The 19,027-nt window shown below is 35.3% G+C and overlaps 1 protein-coding gene across 2 annotated transcripts in view; it reads right to left on the bottom strand.

The window, feature by feature from the left end:
- The window catches only part of RTTN (rotatin), an 80,596-nt gene that overhangs the window by 3,435 nt on the left and 58,134 nt on the right, over positions 1-19,027 (bottom strand). For both annotated transcript variants that reach the window (XM_074576545.1, XM_074576546.1), the window contains exons 38-46: positions 18,386-18,539; positions 18,093-18,230; positions 16,926-17,137; positions 12,011-12,116; positions 9,785-9,879; positions 6,083-6,160; positions 4,525-4,651; positions 2,533-2,732; positions 523-790 (exon numbers count right to left, since the gene is read on the bottom strand). In XM_074576545.1, coding sequence (XP_074432646.1) covers positions 523-790; positions 2,533-2,732; positions 4,525-4,651; positions 6,083-6,160; positions 9,785-9,879; positions 12,011-12,116; positions 16,926-17,137; positions 18,093-18,230; positions 18,386-18,539 — 1,378 coding nt within the window. The remainder of the gene's footprint in view (positions 1-522; positions 791-2,532; positions 2,733-4,524; positions 4,652-6,082; positions 6,161-9,784; positions 9,880-12,010; positions 12,117-16,925; positions 17,138-18,092; positions 18,231-18,385; positions 18,540-19,027) is intronic.

The following is a 19,027-nucleotide window of genomic DNA, read 5'->3' as shown; positions in this document are numbered from 1 at the left end:
TGATCAAACTTTATCATTATTATAAATGTTTTCTGCACGTAACAGAACACAAAATACTTTGTCTCAACATCCATGACTTGCAGGAGCTAATAAGGTTTTCTCCAACTGAAAGCTAGGAACTTCAGTGGTAGAAATTCTAAAGTAAGTTATTTCAAACTGACTGACACAAGGAATCCTTCCACCTCCTCTCCCCGAAAAACTGGCTGTTTAAGAAAACTGCAAAAATCCTTTCATTCATGTGTCACTACATTCAAATTATCAGTCTCATGATAAATCTTGATTTATTTTTTTTTAAAACTGTTTGTTTACTTTTCCTTTTGCTATATATTTTTATTTTAATTGCTTTTCTGCCAAAATATATGTTCTATAATTACTTCTACGAAAATAATTTTTATGCAAATGCTTTTCTAAATAACAATATTGAGTTCTTGGTCAGTAACCCACATTGCAATGAAAATATGGTATTCTGGAACACACAGTATTCTCAGGGTACAATAGCTTGTATACCCTTTAGATACTTACCATTAGCTAGTATCTTTGGTTTATTGGTTGTACTAAAACATATGTTATGTAGAACGAGAAGTGCTAGATGTTGGCTGCTCTTGTGTTTGTAGTTACACATTTCCACAATCTGGTCTAAAAACCCATTTATCTTCATGATCATCTGCTGTCCATCTTCTCCAAAAGATATGTTCAGTAGCAGCTTTAGCCAAAGAGCAGACACATTACTAGGATTTTTATTACTTCCTTTTGGTAATGAAAGAGACAAAAAGTTCTGCAGGAAGTTACTCTGTCAGAAGGAAGAAAAAGGATGTTAGAATGTATAGTATTCCATGGTTTGTTCACTGCTGTTTGACCTTCCAATCTGCATACTTGACCAAAAAACTAGGATTTTTTGAAAGAATTACATATGAAAAAGGATCCACATATTGGTTAAAAAGTTGACCCAACATAATAAGTTTCTTTAAAGGCTACTTCCCACCGTTACATATGCTTTTTGCTTTGCACTTAGCATTTCTGCCCAAAAATAAGCTAGAAGCGATTTAATCGAATCAATGGACTACTTAACGTAATGAATTCTTGATTTCCTATTTATTATTGCTTGCGTTATTAGCAAATGTTAAAGGAATCATAGAATATCACCAGCTGGAAGGGACCCATAAGGATCTATAGTACCCCCCTCCTTCACTGACAGCCATAGTAACGTTCCCCGTTTTTGTAAGCTTTGAAGAAAAAGATCTGTGTGTTGACATGGCATACGCTACCGCTTCCCAGCCTCAGGGTTTGCCTCCGTTTTAAGGAGACTCTGAGCAGGTAAAAAAATCTATTCCCCTGTGGCAAGAGGGAGACGTTCTAACATAAGATTCCTATAATGAAAAAAGTCTTTGACTAAATACTCCCAACCTTACTGACCCTTGACGAAACATACAGGCATCTGGTCAAAACCAAATAATCCAGGATAAAAACTCATTGTGGTTTTCTTCACGTGACTATAATATTGGTAATTTAATTCTAACACATGGAGTCAGTAATTCAGCACTGCTTACACTTATGAAAGCAGAGCTCAGGAGAGAATAAAGACTAAAACACTAGAGTGGAACTCTGAAGACAGCAAAAGCCAAAGCAATTCAGAGAACAGAACAGCTACCATAGAATAGATCTCAAACTCTTCCTTTCTATCAAAAAATTCGAGTATCAGCAATTTTGTAACTGTACGACCACATTTTACATAATTAGCAACACAAAAAGATCATATTTCCCCCTGCCTTTTCTAACAGGTAATTAGGTCCAAACACAGAACATTGTTAGTGTAAATTGAAAGAAATTGTTGTAATTATTAAACTACTATAAAAGATGCCAAAAACAAACACACTTTTTATAATTTCTTTTGTGTTAGTTGATGTTCTATGTGGTTTGACTTGTCTTGAGGTTGTGAATTTATTTAAATGATCAAAGTTAAATTTGAAAGACACAGATTTTTTCAAAGAACGTTTGATAAAATAGAGTAAGGATCATTCAATATACAATTTAAAAAGGAAAGGACAGTACTTACATTAATATAGTAAGAATAGGTTTCTACCTAACAGCCAACTACTGACATGTGGGACATCTCTAAAACTGTAATTTTTATGAAGACTATGTTTCACACAGTATACCTAATGATTTATACAATGTTAAATTTGTTTATTCACTTGCAGTTTTTTTCTATTATATGCTCACTTTCACTAGTGATTTCTATCAATATATATGGGTATTAAAAAAAATTACACCCCACTGAAACTGAGAGGTTATAAAAAGCTCTAGCAAAAACTGTGTAGTTCTGTATGCTGTTTCTGTCCAGACTATGAATATGACCAAATTACACGCTGCACTTAGGGAACAGTAACACAACTAACTTAGACACAATGGTTTTGATCCCTGCAGAAGCATCTCTATACGACCACAGGGTACTCCATATTGAAATATGAGGGTTTATTAAAAAGGAAAAATACATCCATCACTTTGCTAGAATCAAAGATATTATTTACTTACCTTCTGAATAACGCCTTTACAGTCATGAGACAGAGCAAGGTTAGAAAGAAGACAAAAGACCACCTGCTGAATTGGGCTGTTATCATTTGACACTTGGGAAGCCAATTTCAAGATGTTATGCATTAATGAATTGCCAGCTGCACTTCGTGCAGATGGAAGTGAGGATTGTCCACCAGTGGCCCAACAAAGCGAAGCACAACCTTAAAGAAATGAAATGTTTATTACATGAGAAATGCACATGTACATTAAAAAAAAAATCTATAGAAAGAGCAGTCTAACAGCTAAAAGACTGAGATGGGACTTTTGAAAGGATTGGGTTTTTCTTCTTTGAACATCAGTGAAGTCAACGGGACATGCTTTGAATAGAAACGTGCTGAATGTGGCAGTTTACTGGAATAGGCATCTACTGTTCCATTGTTCTAGAATCTAAGAGGCAATTCTGCTGTTAAGAAAAGTCATTGCTCTGTCTCAGAAAGTCTCCTTAAAAACCGGAACGTTGTATCTAAGGCATTATACAATTATTTGGCATCAGAATCTGAAGCGACGCTCTGAAACTGCTTCAGGAAAAGACGTCTCTCTACATCTAAAAGGTTTAATATGTTTCTTAAAATATTTTTCTGAGAAATAAAAGCGCTGTCTGTATCTGTCATTATCTTGTATCACAGTAGCATGCAAAATCCTATGCTACAGAACTAAAAGCTCAAATTAATACAGTAGCAGGGAACAACTAAGTTACCAACATGATGTTTGTGCACAAATACGTACATATACCTTACATATACCTTCTTATTTAGTGGCATTGGCCATCTGCAACAATGGTTCTTACATGGCAAAAGTAAATGCAAATGAGATAGTTTTTAACTGTTAAAAACATCTACATGCATTTCTTTGTCTCGCTATGCTAAGGGGAAGTGGTTAACCGATTCAGAGTAGATAAGTTTGGGTCACCTCATAAGCCAACCATTCTGGACAGAAAGAAAAAACACGGTTCATCTAAAACCCTGATTAGCAAAGAAAATAAAAATGCAGCCTAGAGTCACTCAGAGTTAAAAAACAAGGAAGACCATCAGAACTTCATCTTGACTTCCAGTACAGCAGAGGACATTTTAATTTTATGTCCTGTGGCTGACTAATACATATTTGACCTTTCATTAGTCCAGATGAAAAAAAATGTCTTTATGAAAAAAAGCATTGCAAGCTCATTTAAAGTCTGGAGACATTAACTTAAAAAGAGGGTAAAAAACCTCAGAAGCTCAGAGACTGTTTAGTTAATATATTTTAACCATGATAACTTTTTTATGGTATCTTGACAGGAAGCAATCAACAGATAATTATCTGTCTCTTCAAGCCACTAGCAAATCATTATCTGAGTCAATGACCAAGATTTGGAATGAGACAAATTCATACTAGAAAAAGGAACAGGCTTCTAGTACCGGGCATAATTACTCATCAATGGAAATAAAGTGTTTCCTCAAACGAAGAAGAGAATCCTTATAAAAAATACACTTTAGTCAAACACAACCTACTGAGCCCAATGCAGAAATAAACGGAAGAAATTTAATACAGTATTAAATTAATTATTGAATATTTCAAAACCAGAATGTTCCCAATAAGAGCTAAAACACAAACTGTATAATGTCCTGATATACTGTTCTCTATGAGAGAATTCCTAGAGTAGTGTTTCTACAGTATGCTATGCAGTGTCGGCAGGACTTTCAGTGTAACCTTCAAACAGAATGGTTTGAATTAAATGCTATTTAATCCTTTAATACAATTGTACTCTTGCTAAATCCAACAGACTGAAACAGGATCTGAACAAAAAAGTCCTGAATGTATTAAAATCAAAACTCTTGATAGACTTTGATGGACCAGTGCTTTTATACTTTCCTCTTACGGCAGTAATAAGCACTCTTTTCCCTTTATTATACTTTTCTGCCTTAATTATTCTGTTTAAATATTTTGATGAATTACATCATAGAGTGATTCTCATACCTGCAGGATAGTCTGCAGTGTAGACACAAAGCAAATGCAGAGCTATTTGCATTGAGGAGTCGTCTGTTAAAAACCATGGCCATAGTGAATGCAGAACAGGAACAAGATGAGCCTGGAGTGCTGCCATCTACAGGAACAAGAGGAAGAATTTAAACTACTATATTACTAAATACTTTGAAAATGGAGTATAAATAAAGAAAAGCATATTTTTATCATATTGTGTCCCATTAGTTTGTTTTAAAAGATTGTAGAGAAAAAACTGACACCCTCATTTCAACACTAAAGAATTTAACTCTTAGCCCAGTCAAATACAGCTCATGTTTTAATTACTGAGACACATGGAAACAAAAATAAAGATATATTCATTCCAACTGTGATTGTTCAGAGAACTCCCTATTCTAAAGTTTTATACTACTCCAACTAAACTAGTTCTTGGAACTCAAAAAGCATGGAAATAGAAGAGTGCAGTTCCACAGAGCAAATGACGGGAAACTTCAGGTATCAACAGCAACCTCCTTCTCTCCTCCAAGCAATTGTCTCTGCAGACCCCCGATCAAAACAAGAAAAATATTTCACAAAAGTCTTATCTGAGATTATGGCACAACCAAGTTATGGGGACCTTAGGGATAACCAGATGGCTTATTCAGGCCCATATTTTACATGGTGTTCTGTATACAAAAAGGATACTAACTTATGCCCTCAAATAGGAAGGTCTGGAAATCTTGTGGTTCCACCAATGCATCTACTAGAAGTAGTATAAGTTGTATCACAATGCCAAGTCAAATTAAACTGTGACAGAGAAAATGGAAATAAATGTGTGAAAGGTATCAGCAATAAGAAAGAGGAAGACCAGTGAGCGGAAAAAAAGAAAAGTAATGTATTATTTTTCATGGAAAAAGGACTGAAGGAGAAAAGAAATTAAAAAGTACAGAGAAAAAAAACAAAGAATGTGAAAAGAAGAAATTCAAAACAAGATTCTGAGCAAGAAAATGATGAGAAAAAAAAATCAAGGTGAAAATAAAATTGTGCCTTGCAGGATTAGTGTAATTTGACTCAGACAACGAAACGTAAATGGCAAATTATTATTTAAGATTTATTTTGGTTGGTTTTTTTTTGTTGGTTGGGGTTTTTTTTGTCTTTCAGAAGGGGAAAGGAAAAAAGGAGACAGGAATAAGGAGAGGAAACTATTTTCCAAGATGCAAAGTCTATCTCTTATGTGCTTTTCTTGCTGCCTCACACTTTTTTCCACATCCATTTTTTACATTATACGCTTTGAAAATTGGAATTACTGATTTAAGCACAGCAGAAGTGGGTATAAAGGATGATAGCCATCTAAAACCTTTGGGAGATGATGTTTCAATATGAACATTGAGTTCCTAATGCATGTATTAAATATTCTTAGGAGGTGGGAATAATAATGAAATTTGAAGTATTTCTTGCCATTAATATCAAGCTTAAATTTAGCCAGCTTGAAAATACTTTCAAAGTAGAAAAAAAAATATACCTCTTCATTCACTAACTGAATGTGCTCACATTATTCCAGTATAAGAATACTTACTTTGCATTCTTCATTTTGAAAGAGGCAGTTTCTGAGGAGCTGCATAGAACACTTTAACTGCTTGATAAGGTTATCCTCCTATCCAGAGAAAAATATTGGAAGACCATCAACATAAGACCAGAATGAATTTTATACAAAGAGGCAAGAGATTTCAAAGGAGAGGTGCAAATCTAAGGCATCAACATTTGGGTTACATCTCTTCAGCAGAGTTTCTTTCTGATCTCAGGTAGGATTCATCTCAGCTAGCTTTAAACACGTATACTAAAGACATTTATAACAAGTTACTTGGAGTCATCCTCATCTCTCTTTATAACGCACAGATACTATTTCCAGGGGCACTGATCTGGCCAAATGCAGAGACTTGTAACATAAAGCTCCATTTCTCTTACAACTAATGAAGAACGGGTGGGAACGTTTTCTGGGTATTTGTTCCATCCTAAAGCAGACATCTAAAACAAGTCAAATGAATCACTCCCTAGAAGTACCTATTTTTCTTCCTTGGATAAAAACAAGGATAAAGTAGCTCTGTCTTACAGATGTCTATATTTGGTCAGACCAATCGATCCTTATATTCCCCGTGTCTTAGTTCCCTATCCTTAATAACAGAAATAGTTTCCAACCTGATAAGAATATTACAAAGATAAATACAGACCTTTGGACAGTGAGGTACTATACTGAGATTCACGTATACAAGTAAACAAACAAACAAATCTATCTTCATGATAGTGCTGTGACACTAAAAGGCCAATGGCAGCTGACCTAGCTTCTATAAGGTTGACATGCTAAACCACTTCTGAAAGATGATCAAATTCCAATAAGCTTGTTCACCACAGGAGACTATTTCTGTTTTGTCGAGCATAAAGGAACAAAACTGTAAAATAGGATTCATGCTTAATCTCAGACAAGGCGAAGCAACAATGCTTCCTTATAAATCATATCACGTACAGTTGACGATATTTGGAGATGAAGTAAAAATCTGTCTTAACAAAGTTAATGAAAGTCAGGTGCAGTAGATGAAAAAGTCATCATTACAAATGCATTTTATGACCAGTTTATCTCATTTTTAGTTAAATAAAATGCTAACTGTAAGATGTTCCTTCAAGACCTTAAGTATGTATTAATTTATTTAATAAATATAAATAGCACTATATATCTATCTATCTATATAATTCTATAAAATGCCACAAGCTACAAGTTACACTTAATGTGTAAACTTCTAGGAGGTTGAAAAAGTTATAGATTGTGTTAATGGCACTGGTTTTATTTATTTATTTTAGGATATCTCATTTTTACTAAGATCTTATTTTGAGGGTTTTTTTGAAAGCTTGGCTATTTGTAAATATTTTTCATGCCCTTGGTTAGCATCACAGTAATTATTGTGAAAGAAAAGGAATATCAGGTAAGATACTTCAGTTGCCCTGAGAATGAAGCTAGATCAAAGACTTTTTTCACAACAGTTAAAAGAAAGAGAAAAAGAAAATAGCTCCGATTGATAACTTCACTTTGACAGTTGTGCCTCAAAGCGGGCTGAGGGGCAGTTTTGTGAATGATCCGCTAAATCTGATTATGAAAGCAATGTCTCAGCTTCCCTCACGTGAAACTAGATTGCTTGTCGTTATACACCACATACGATGAACAGCACGCTTACGTATGATGTAGCAACCTACAGTCCCAGCTCAGCAGTGAAATCTGCCACAAAGTCTTCTGCAAATCTCTTTCAAAGAATTCTTAATCAAACATGAACAGTCTTTCTGACCTATCTCAGAGGCTCCTTTCCTTCAATTTCTTCCAAGTTTTAAATTCCTTCTACATTTAGCAGAGGAGCAAATGTCCCCAGCAAATGTCTCGACCCAAGAAATATAAAGAACCAGCTGGCTTCAACCTTATCGGACATATCCACGGCAGGACACCTTTCAGCCTCCACCCCTTGAAGAATGGATACTAAATGTGTTTAGGGGATTTCAAGAAAAAAAAGAAAAATTGTAGCCTTCAAATATCAGGGTCAAACTCAAATTCTTTTAAGAGCTCACTGTTATAAAACACGGTTCCGCACTCTCCACAACTCAAGGTTAATGTCTATTTGTGTTAATTCCTCAGAGAAAAGTACTATTGAGCCCAAACAATGCAGAAATATCCTGCTGGAAGACATTTTCTTCAATTTCTGCTTTATGTGGGAGTGGACAAGATATCAAACTTGACAGCAGAGGTTACTGTCTGTATTTTAATAATTCTCTTAGATGAAAGTGATAGAAAACAAGCAGATTGCGACAAAAACCTTATGAAACTGTTGTATGATGGTAAGAAATAATCTATGTCTAGATGTGGTAAGGAAGAGCTGGGTGATGTGAGAGTCTGGAACAAGCAGAAGGGAGGTTAAAAAGAAAAAGGCTAAGCAAAAAAATTATGAATGAAGAGAAGAAACTGAGATTACAGGTGGTGGAAGAAGCACAAGTATGAGGTAAAAAAAAAAAAACAAAACACACAAACACAAAACTCTGACAAGAAGTTAAAGCCAGGGACAATTGCGTCTGATGACAAGAGACTGAGATGTCCAGACCAAGTATGCAGGATAGAAAAAGAATCAGAATCGAAAGCCAGATAATATGAAAAGGTAGAGAATAAAAAAAACCTATGGCTTACATGCGCAAGCAGACTGGAACTAGTTTTGGGGTAGGAGGGAGATCGACTGGTACGAGAACAGAAAAAACCCAAACAGCTAGCACGGAAAGAAAGAAAACTTGAGAAACAGAAAAATTATTATTGTGGAAACAAGATGAGAAAAGTTAGCTGGATTGGATAGGACCACAAAGTCAAGGCTGAAAGTCAAACTATGAAACTCTTAGATATTGTTGTAGGCTAAATAAATAGCATAAATTGTGAGAACTGACAGGTGATAAATGCATGAACATGTATGTGTGTGAATGCCTGAAACTGAACTTTTGAACTCTCAATCAGAAGCCTGCTAGTTGCTGGCTTCATCCTGAACAGGTTAGTTTCTAATTCTGATAACCTGGACTAATAGTGGGAAGTCCTGAATCCTCCAATTAATGAAAAGACATGAGACAGAACCACTAACTCAGAGGGTGATCATGTGTTGTACTTTGCACATAGATTATTTAGACTAGATACACAGGAGCATAGAACTCTGGAAAGAAAAGCTGGTGGTGAAAAGGATTCATAAAAAAAAAAAAAAAAAAAAAAAAAAAAAAAAAAGGTCTCTGAAAGAAAGAAATGGGCCTAAAAAGAAGAATGTGAGGATCCTGGCTGAACAAACCATCCTGCAAGTGGGAGAGCAACCTCGAGACCAGAGAGATTCATGGAGACAAATACCAGCACACACCCAAGGGCTTTGGACAGTAACACCCAAGACTGGTAATTAAGCAGCTGCAAAGCATGAAACTCATGGGATTTTCTGCCTGACTTTCCTGAACTAGCCACCATTTCCATCCTGGAAAAGGAAGTTGAGACCTAGTGAACATAACTCTGAGTGGGTGAGTGAGTGCAAGATAATCAAGTTGGCAAAAGCTCTAAAATCAATAAATCATAAAGAAGCCCCAGTATCCAGATCTACCACAGGTTGTCATTTACCCTGTCTCACCCGTGACAGATACCAACAGTATCAGTCTCCAGAAAAAAAGACAAAATAAACAAAAAAGAGCTGGGAAGTGCCTTATCGTATCAGTCTTTTGTTTCTATAGTTACCTTCTTTTTCTGTGCTTTCACAGGCTTTAGGGCATCCAAATTCAGCTGTGCATGAGTATGTTTCATGTTTTCTACACAGTTGTCTATCAGATCAACTGGAAGACAAAAAATATTAACATTTAGAAGTTCATTCACAATCAAAAATATTTTATGAAACAATATCTTTCTTGCAATGACCTTGATTACTGTTACCCTCCCAAGCTAAGATTTAAGGATTCAGTTGTCCAATTTCTGTGAGTTCGTAATATATTGTCATCTTCTTGGTATCGGGAAGTAATTAACAGTTTCCAAGATGGAGTGTGTCTAGTTGAATGATCTTGAGAAGCAAGAACACATTTCAGTCCTCTTGCAATAGAGTCCAGTGAGTGGAATGCCCAAAGGAAAGACTGATAAGATGAAGAGGGGAAGATTATTTGGGAAGAGGAGGACAGCAACTCATAACTCCCATAGAATAATTCAAGTTGGAAGAGATGGCCTACAGAGGTCATATAGCCCAACCTCCTGCTCAAACCAGAATCAGCTATAAGATCAGGCAAGGTTTACCTGAAACCTTATCCAGTTGGGTCTTGAAAATGTCCAAAGACAGAGACTGCACAGTATCAGTATGTCTAGCCGCTGCTTGACTGCCTTTAAGGGGGAAATGTTTCTTTACGGCTAGTCTGACTCTCAATTTATGCCCATTCTCTCTCATCTTCCTACTCCATGTACTGCTGTAAAAAGTCTGGCTCTGTCTTCTTCAAAATCTCATAGGTAGAAGAAGGCCGCTATTAGGTCCTTCTGAAACCTTCTTTTCACCAGGTTGAACACAGGCAGTTCCCTCAGCCTCTCCTCTAAGGACAGGTGGACACAACCACCTTGATGGCCCTCTGCTGAACTTGCTCCAGTTTGTTGATGTCTTTCTTACTGGGCCAAAACTGGGTGTATTATTCCAGATTTGCTCTAACAAGTGCTAAGTAGAGGAAAGATAATCCTTTCCCCTCGATCTTCTGGCTGTGTTCCTTTTAATACAGGGTGCTGTTAGTCTTCTCACATTCAGCTTGCTGCCTGCCAAGACCTCAAGGTCCTTTTCATCTCCCCAGTCAGCCTGTACTGCTATACGGGGTTCTTCCTTTCCAGGTGCAGGACTTTGCATTTATATCATAAAAAGTAGTCCTTAGGAGCTGAACCGGTGATGCTAGAGCTACAGATATCTTCAGGACATTGATTTGAACCCCAGAACTCCTCTTCCTCTTCTCCAAGATCTGTGTTGCATCACAGCAGGGATGACTTGAAGGCTACTCCAGCACAGAATGCTATGCACTTCATGCACTGGTAGTGCCTTCACAGGAAGTCAGGTCTTAGATTACCTAGTGGGTCATCAACAGAAGAACCCTGATTGAAGCAAGGGCTGAGTAGACCACCAATACACTGGGAAAGAGCAGAAAGTAGTTACATAGCATAGGATTTGAAGTTCAGAGTTTTCTGCCATTGTTGGGATCAGACACAGAGCAGATATGTCTAGGCTATCTGTTTTAGTGCAGTGTAGGTTTAAAGGACCGAACAAACCAACAGAGAGATGCAAGTAACAAGAAAGCACCCAAGAGAAAGTGCACTTGGGCAGATCAGCAGGTATTAAACGCATGATACCTAAGAAATGCAAATTAACCAGTCTTCCCTGTGTTCTAGTAGGCACAAAAAGCCCACTTCTACTTTTGTTTTACTACTGTAAAGTAAAAACCTTAGGCATGAAAGATGTTGCATTGCAAGGGGAGAAGGTCTTACTTAAACTGCAAAATGGGAAGAAAGAAACAAAAAGGCAGGGAAGACCAAAGCTGAGAAAAAAGTCTCTTCTTGTCCAGGTAGAGCCAGAACTGAGAACACAGGGCATATATGTTCACCTATAGACCTGAAAGTGTGAAACATGAATTGGAAGATACTGCCAGTGCAAAATCTCCAGTTTTGAATGGATGAATATGCCAGTAGCAGTAAATGCTCACAGGTCTCTTCTCACTCTAACACAGACCTGTGATTTAACCATGAATTTTTAGACTGGCTACAACATTATATTTTATCTGTGGATAAAACCTTTAATTATTAATAAGCTTTCTCTGTAAAAATCTGTAAAAAAATGCCACTGAAAACTAGGTCTTCTGTTTTGACAAAAAAACTTTATGATTTAAAAAATACATAAAACATCTGCAAGAATTTGATTCATAAATCATTTAACGTACATTTTGAAATGCTCACCTTCCAAAGCACATTTCTGGGCATTTTTACTGACAGCTAACAGAGATAGCAATGCATTTGTAGCAACTTCTTTCAGGACATCCTTTGAAGATTTTCTTTCACAGACCTACAAATAATGCAATTTCATTACCGAAACAAAAGAGTGACCATATTAAAAATAGTATTAATATCTATAAATATGTTGTCATAGTCTATATTTTCATTTGGATGATTCTTCACTGTATTCCTATCCAGAATTCTCCCTCTCTGTATTCATGTTCGTAGTCTGTCTGCATTGATGTGTTTCATTATTTTTTTCTAATTAAAATTTAAAAAGTTCCTAAGCCCACTCCTCTTACTCTTTTCTTAACATTCTACCTCCCTAAAACCTATATTCCCAGCCCTGGCATTCCAGACCTTTCCTAATATTCAGGCTTGCTATTGCAGACTATTCACTGACATGACTTTAGCACAATCTCACTTTCCTTCAACACAATGATGAAGAAGAGGTATCAGTGAAATTCTTTAGAATAAAAATATAATTGACACACAGATTGTGTTTGGGTTTTTTTATATTCTTCCAACTAGAGAAAAACGGTAGTTTGTCTTATTTTTGTGAGGCCTTTGTGAGCATCACCGTATTTCTAATAACATAATCTCTGTGCTTTCAAAAGAATATTTATTTGAAGTCATATAACAAGATAGTTGAAAGACGAGGAACTGTCTGTGCTTTATATATTATCCACTAGAGAATTTTGTCCATCTAGCAATTTTCCCTAAAATATCATTCCAATACTGACATCCAATAAAACACAAAGTGGTATGCACTGTAACCAGAAGAATATAGTAAAATGAGAACTGTTGCTGGATCATAGTAGAAAGACAAACATACTTTAAGGTTAGCCAAGAATACAGCATTTTAAGAAAAAATGAATACTTCAGACAGAAATCTAACGTGTATCTAGCCGTAGGACCTCTACGTACATCATATATATCACCTTTCATTGGCTTTAGTCCTCCAGCTAGTAATTGCCTAACAAATTTTTCAAATTTTAATATGCAATAAAATATCAATGTATGCTCTAGGGTTATCATTTATTGAAGTGTTCGGTGTAACCAGGACTGAAAAGGTCAAGGGATGAAGACTAATAAGTTAACAACTTGAAAAAAAGACACAAAACAAAATCCAAACCTCATTGATAGGGACAATCAACACCAAGTTAAAGCACTAAAGCATGGACTGGGTTCTGCATTTATGGCTAACAAAAAAAATATTAGACTATAACTGGTTTTATTAGATCCCAAGTGAAATCTCAAAGCTATCAGCAACACAAGAACATTCTAAGTAAATTAACTATTTTTCTGTACTGATATAGGTGGCGATTTCTTTTCAAATTAAATAATCTAGATGTTTGAGTAGTTAAAAATATAAAAAGCTCAAAGTTTAAACTTGACGGTAATTTAAACAAGCCAGGAAAAAACCAAAATGTTGAGTTCCTTCGATCCTGCATAACCTAAAACGTAGATTTTGTCATTTATCCACTCAAAGGCTTTTGCCCCGTTTGAAGCTCCTAGCTATTTTTATTTTTTCTTCGTACTTAGGAATATTTTAGTAGTGAAAAAACATATTTCCCTGACAATGTCTTGGGTATTTTCCTTTAATTAAGTATTATGTGACTGATTAGGGCTAATTAAATAATTAAGGTGAGTTGTCCTATATTTGTATCTTTTGAAAAAGTTTTAGTTTCATGTTTTCTAAATTTTATCTTAAAAACTAGCAAAATTCCATTCTTTCTTGAAGCATGGCCCTTTATACATTCCCCTTACTCTGCAATAAGAATTGAAGTTTATAATAAAAAATAAATTTATGTCAATCACAGGGAACATTTAAATAATTAATAATTAATTGATAATTAACTACTAGTTGAATGGAAAAAAATACTGTAAATTTATAATGCCTTCTGCCAGCAGATTCTATAGCTTTAAACTACTAGTATTAAAGTATTAAAATGAGAATGGGCACTTTTAATTCTTTTTGAAATTATGATGTATAATAAATTTAAGATGTCCCATAAATCTACAACAGATCTAGCTATGTTAGCCTGGACCTCCTGTAAGTTAGTTGAAGGCAAGATCACAGCTTTTCTAAAACATTGTAAATTTTAATTTTATATCTAGAAAAAAAAAAGGTAGGGCATAAATTTGAGACTTTATGTATGGATTATGGTTTCCTTATTACTTTTACTTGTGATCTTGAAAACATATCTACAAGGGTTAAAGTTTATATACAAAAAAGCACCAAAACATTTCAAAATCAGCTTGTATGTTTACCAGATCAGTTGGATGCAATAATGCATACTAATTTAGAACCTGGTCTGCCAATATTCACACCTGCAGACCGGGTCCCAAGTTAGCTTTTGCCATTGCATATCACTTATTCTGTAGATTTTATGTAAATAGGATGATTAATGGAGATGACGGATTGTCTGAAAATTCTCTCTTACAGCCTTTTCTATGTTAGTCAATTTTTTGCTTGAGTGCTTCTCTTAAAGAAAGATCATATTTAATTTTTTTTTTTTGGGGGGGGGGGAGGGGGTAGGCGGTGTAAATAAATATGTGTAATTTACTTTAAAAAATTGAAGCTGTTTCTTTCCTAGTTCTGTTATCCTTTTTTGGGATCATAGCAGCTATATCCCTTTCATGTATTAGAACGCCCCAGACAGCTTAGGTTATCTTGCGAGCTCCATCCATGGAGTAATGTCCATCTACAGCTCTGAACAGTTAAAAAGCAACTTGAAAGCTGGTATCTCTTACAATACTCAAACAACATCATAGTGTCTGATGTACTTTCACTGACCTGGCTACAGTTAATTCTTCATTGTATAGACTTCTTCTGCTATCACTGTAAGAATCATCACTTTTTGCTGGCAAAGACTGGTAATCAGCTACGTATATTCGTATGAAAATAGAGGACTGTGACTTACAACACAACGTGTCTTTGTCTGACACACTTTCATGCAATTGCATTTTTTGTGCCAGAGCCAAGGAGTTGAGTTTTAGCCACATACACAAGCGTTAAATACAAAAACCTAAGAGGATATGGAGCAAATTATGGGATTTCAATAAAGTGCCCTTTTTTTGCTGTCAGAGTCTGAAAATCATGTCCTCACAGGAAATCTCTATGAACTGAAATTATGTGAAATCAGTTGCCAAAGAGTGAAGGAATTCTATTTTTTTTTTAGTGGTCTAGACAGTGTCGCCAAGAAAGATCCTCTTAGGAAGTTTCTCTTCCCTAAAAGACGCCAGATTCTCAGTGAACAGACTACTATGCCCCAACGCTATAAGAGACACATTGATATAACACAGCAGGAAAGGAACGCAGGTTATGTTAGCTAACACAGACAGATGTTAGCTAGATCAGGACAAGTCTTGGTAGGAGTGAAGTTATTCTACAAGAATTTAGCAACCATAGGAAGATAGGAGATGAAGTGATACTAAGACAGCATTATTTTGGTCATACCATCCAATATGCGCTAATATATGTTGAAAAAAATCATAGAATGGTTAGAGTTGGAAGGGACCATGAAGACCATCAAGTTCCAACCCCCCTGCCGTGGGCAGGGACACCTCCCACTAGACCAGGTTCCTCAAAGGCCTATCCAACCTGGCCTTGAACATCTCCCGGATGGGGCATCCACAACTTCTCTGGGCAACCTGTTCCAGTGTCTCACCACCCTCAGAGTAAAGAATGTCTTTGCAATATCTAATCTAAATCTCCCCTCTTTCAGTTTAAAACCATTATCCCTCATCCTGTCACTACACTCCCTGATAAAGAGTCCCTCCCCGTCTTTCCTGTAGGCCCCCTTTAGGTACTGGAAGGCTGCTATAATAAATAAATAAATAAATACTTAAATAAATAATATTTATTAAATAAATAAATATCAAACTAGTACTAAATATGATTCTTATAAAAAAATAATTGCAAGACACTGACTACAGAACATCAGAAATCATAAACTACACTGAATGCAAATGAAATGCACATCTTTCAGACAAAGACTACACTTCCAATCATGGATCACTATTATTGTTACAGTGACAAACTACACATAATTTAAAGAAGGACAATGAATATATAGATAAAAGAACCAATTTGTGAGGGAAAATAAATTAGACACAAGTTTCACATAGAACTTTTCTTATTACTAAGTGATGGAAGATATTTTAACAGTTTGTAAATAAGTGAAGGATGTAAATATAAAGGAGGTAAAAGAATCATTCAGGACAGTATATAAAAGTATAAATAAGAATAGTGAGATCACATTAAGACAGACAGAACATTCAGAATATGTATTTAGAAGAAAACATCTTGCCACCAATATATTTTATGTTGGGCAACAAGTTCCTAAAAGAATTAGTGAAAATACACTAACTGGCCAATTTAAAACTAGTTTGGAAAATACATTAACATATGCTCCTTAAGTGCAACTACACTGATCTTAAACTACCAGGGAATGAACTAGAAGGCTTAACAATTCATTTTGGTTAACCTTTTTTACAAAGGCAGCTGTTAAGAACAACAATGCTGTCATTTACAACGGGGATAACTTAAAAACCTCACTACATGTTTGGAAAAGGAGAAAGTAAAAAAAGCGTATCAGTATTTGGCCAAACATATTCTATGTATCATCTTCTCTACATAAGATTTCATACCATGCTCTTTCACCATAGTTGCCTTCTTAGAAGTTGCTTCTTTGCAATTGTTCCAGCTTATTACATGAATTTCAAAAATTAGTGTAACAGATGTCTCAAATTAAAGATGTCTTGGTTCATAATTGGAAACAACTGATTTTTCATTAGGTAACTACATTCCTTTTTAACAAAAGACAAAAATGCAAAAATATATCCTCTAATCACATCATCAAATTTTAAATACCTGAATAATTAATGCAGTAAGTTGAGTTACTGACACTTGACATCCTTCAATACAATCCACAAGAAAGCTAACAGGTGGATTCTCACATATACTCTGTTTATCTTGGAGCTGTCTTCTTCCTTCCTCATTCAAAAGGACAGAGAGGAACTGCAAACTAGCCATGTATAAAGCAGGATATGTGTCTGACAGATGAATACAATCACAAATGGTATCTGAAAGGTTAAACAGAAAAAAAAAAATTATATTTCATTCTGAATAAAGTTTAAGTGCTTTGGAACTCAGAAAGACCTATCAAAGCAAGTGTGAGCCAAGAAGCAGTTATATGTGTGCACTGCTCAAGGAATTCTACAAATTCTTTGCATTTGATAAGTCTTTAAAAATCTAAGAAAGAAAAATTTGAGTTTTACAGGTTTGAATGAATTAATTGCTCTGCATTAATTTGACTATAAACCAAAAACCGCAATTTCCATTTACTAAATCACTCATATGTTCAACAATTTTCTGAACTCTCCTCCCTTGATTCAGCACCTTACATTATAATACCAACAGTACCCATCAGCTGCTTTACGTGCCATCGGATTCGGATTCACCGGGTCACTTAACACGCACCTGGCTGAAATCACAAGCTTGAATGGACTATGCTCATACTTCAGTATTGAAACCTGTCAGAGAATCTTGGTGACCTGACTAGGCAAGTAACTAAGGAAGGAATAATCAAAAAACAAACAAAACCCTGTATAATAATCTTGAATTCCTATAGCTCTTATCTCCCCTCAAAACTTTGCTTTCCTTTTATGTAAGACATTTAAAAAAAAAAAAAACCGAAACACACATATAAGGAAAAAAATGCAGTGCTGATGGATCATTTCAGGCTCTACTCGCAGGTGCCATAATTGGTTAAGGTTTACAACTGGAATCAGTAACGCATATATGCAAACAAAACTAAAATTGTCTGGCACTTCAAAACTTAGTCTGATGATATAAGAAAGAGTTGTAAAAATGCAATTAAGGGAAAAAGTCAGTCAAGCTTTGGATACATTTGGTTTTCATTCTGGATATGCCATTGGCAATTACTTAATAGCATCTATACTGGAATGCTCCTCTTTTCTATTTATTTATTTATTTCACTAGTTGCTAGGTTAAAACCCATCCGGGAATAGTTATTACCAATGATTGCTGTACAATGATTTGCAAGGGCTGCTGTCACAGCTGGAAAAGATATTTGGCCACTCTTCCACAATAATGTAGCTAGAAGGTTGAAAAAGTCTACCCATGTTTCATGAAGTACAGATGTTAACTCGGTATCTGCAAAGATAATACAGAAAAACATTCAAACCATTTACACATGTGCACAAACCTGGATAGCTAAGCCTGACAACAACTGTCAGTTTAAATGAAGGTGCTATGTAAATGAAGACCTGCCTCTGCCTGGCTATACTAGAAACAAAGTACTTCATTACCTAACCCATCTTTGGAGCGAATGGCAAGAATCGAGAAGGTATTTCCCAAAAGAGATTTCAACAGTTCATCCTGGATTACAAGCTGAGAGTCCACCAACAAACATGATTTCAGAAGCCTGGACACAGATGACAAGTATTGAAGTAGTAATAACACCTGTTAAATATTTTTAAAAAGATATTAAATAAATCCACATATTTGCACCTTCCACATTTATTTTTTAAAATTTAAATACTCGCATTACCTCAACTGATTCATAACATTTTTAATTAATATACACCACTTAAAAGAAATAATAGGATATAAATTAAAAATTGTTCTCCTAATTTTTACTGTAGAAGATGAAACATAATTCCTAGTCTGGAAACACATGTATGAAATCAATTTTCTAGTGGCAAAGAATAAAGTTCACTGTGAGAAAGTCATGACTCTCATTATATGTACAGCATCGTATTCTCTGTAAGCTCACAAAGAAAAATATAAAAATGATCATTAATATTGACGAATATCTGTATTTCCTGAAAACATAAGCTCAATTTGAAGCTTTAGGAAAAAAAATTTTTCCTGACTTATTTATTCATTTATTCTTACAAGGTTTCTGCAGAAACATTTTCTTAATAACCTGGGTATCTTTCTTCAAAGTA

The sequence above is a fragment of the Larus michahellis genome, chromosome 2 (assembly GCF_964199755.1).
Source record: "Larus michahellis chromosome 2, bLarMic1.1, whole genome shotgun sequence".
NCBI classification, from domain to species: domain Eukaryota; kingdom Metazoa; phylum Chordata; class Aves; order Charadriiformes; family Laridae; genus Larus; species Larus michahellis.
The sequence above is the reverse complement of the archived record's forward strand: the minus strand, read 5'-3'. Positions and strand labels throughout refer to the sequence as shown.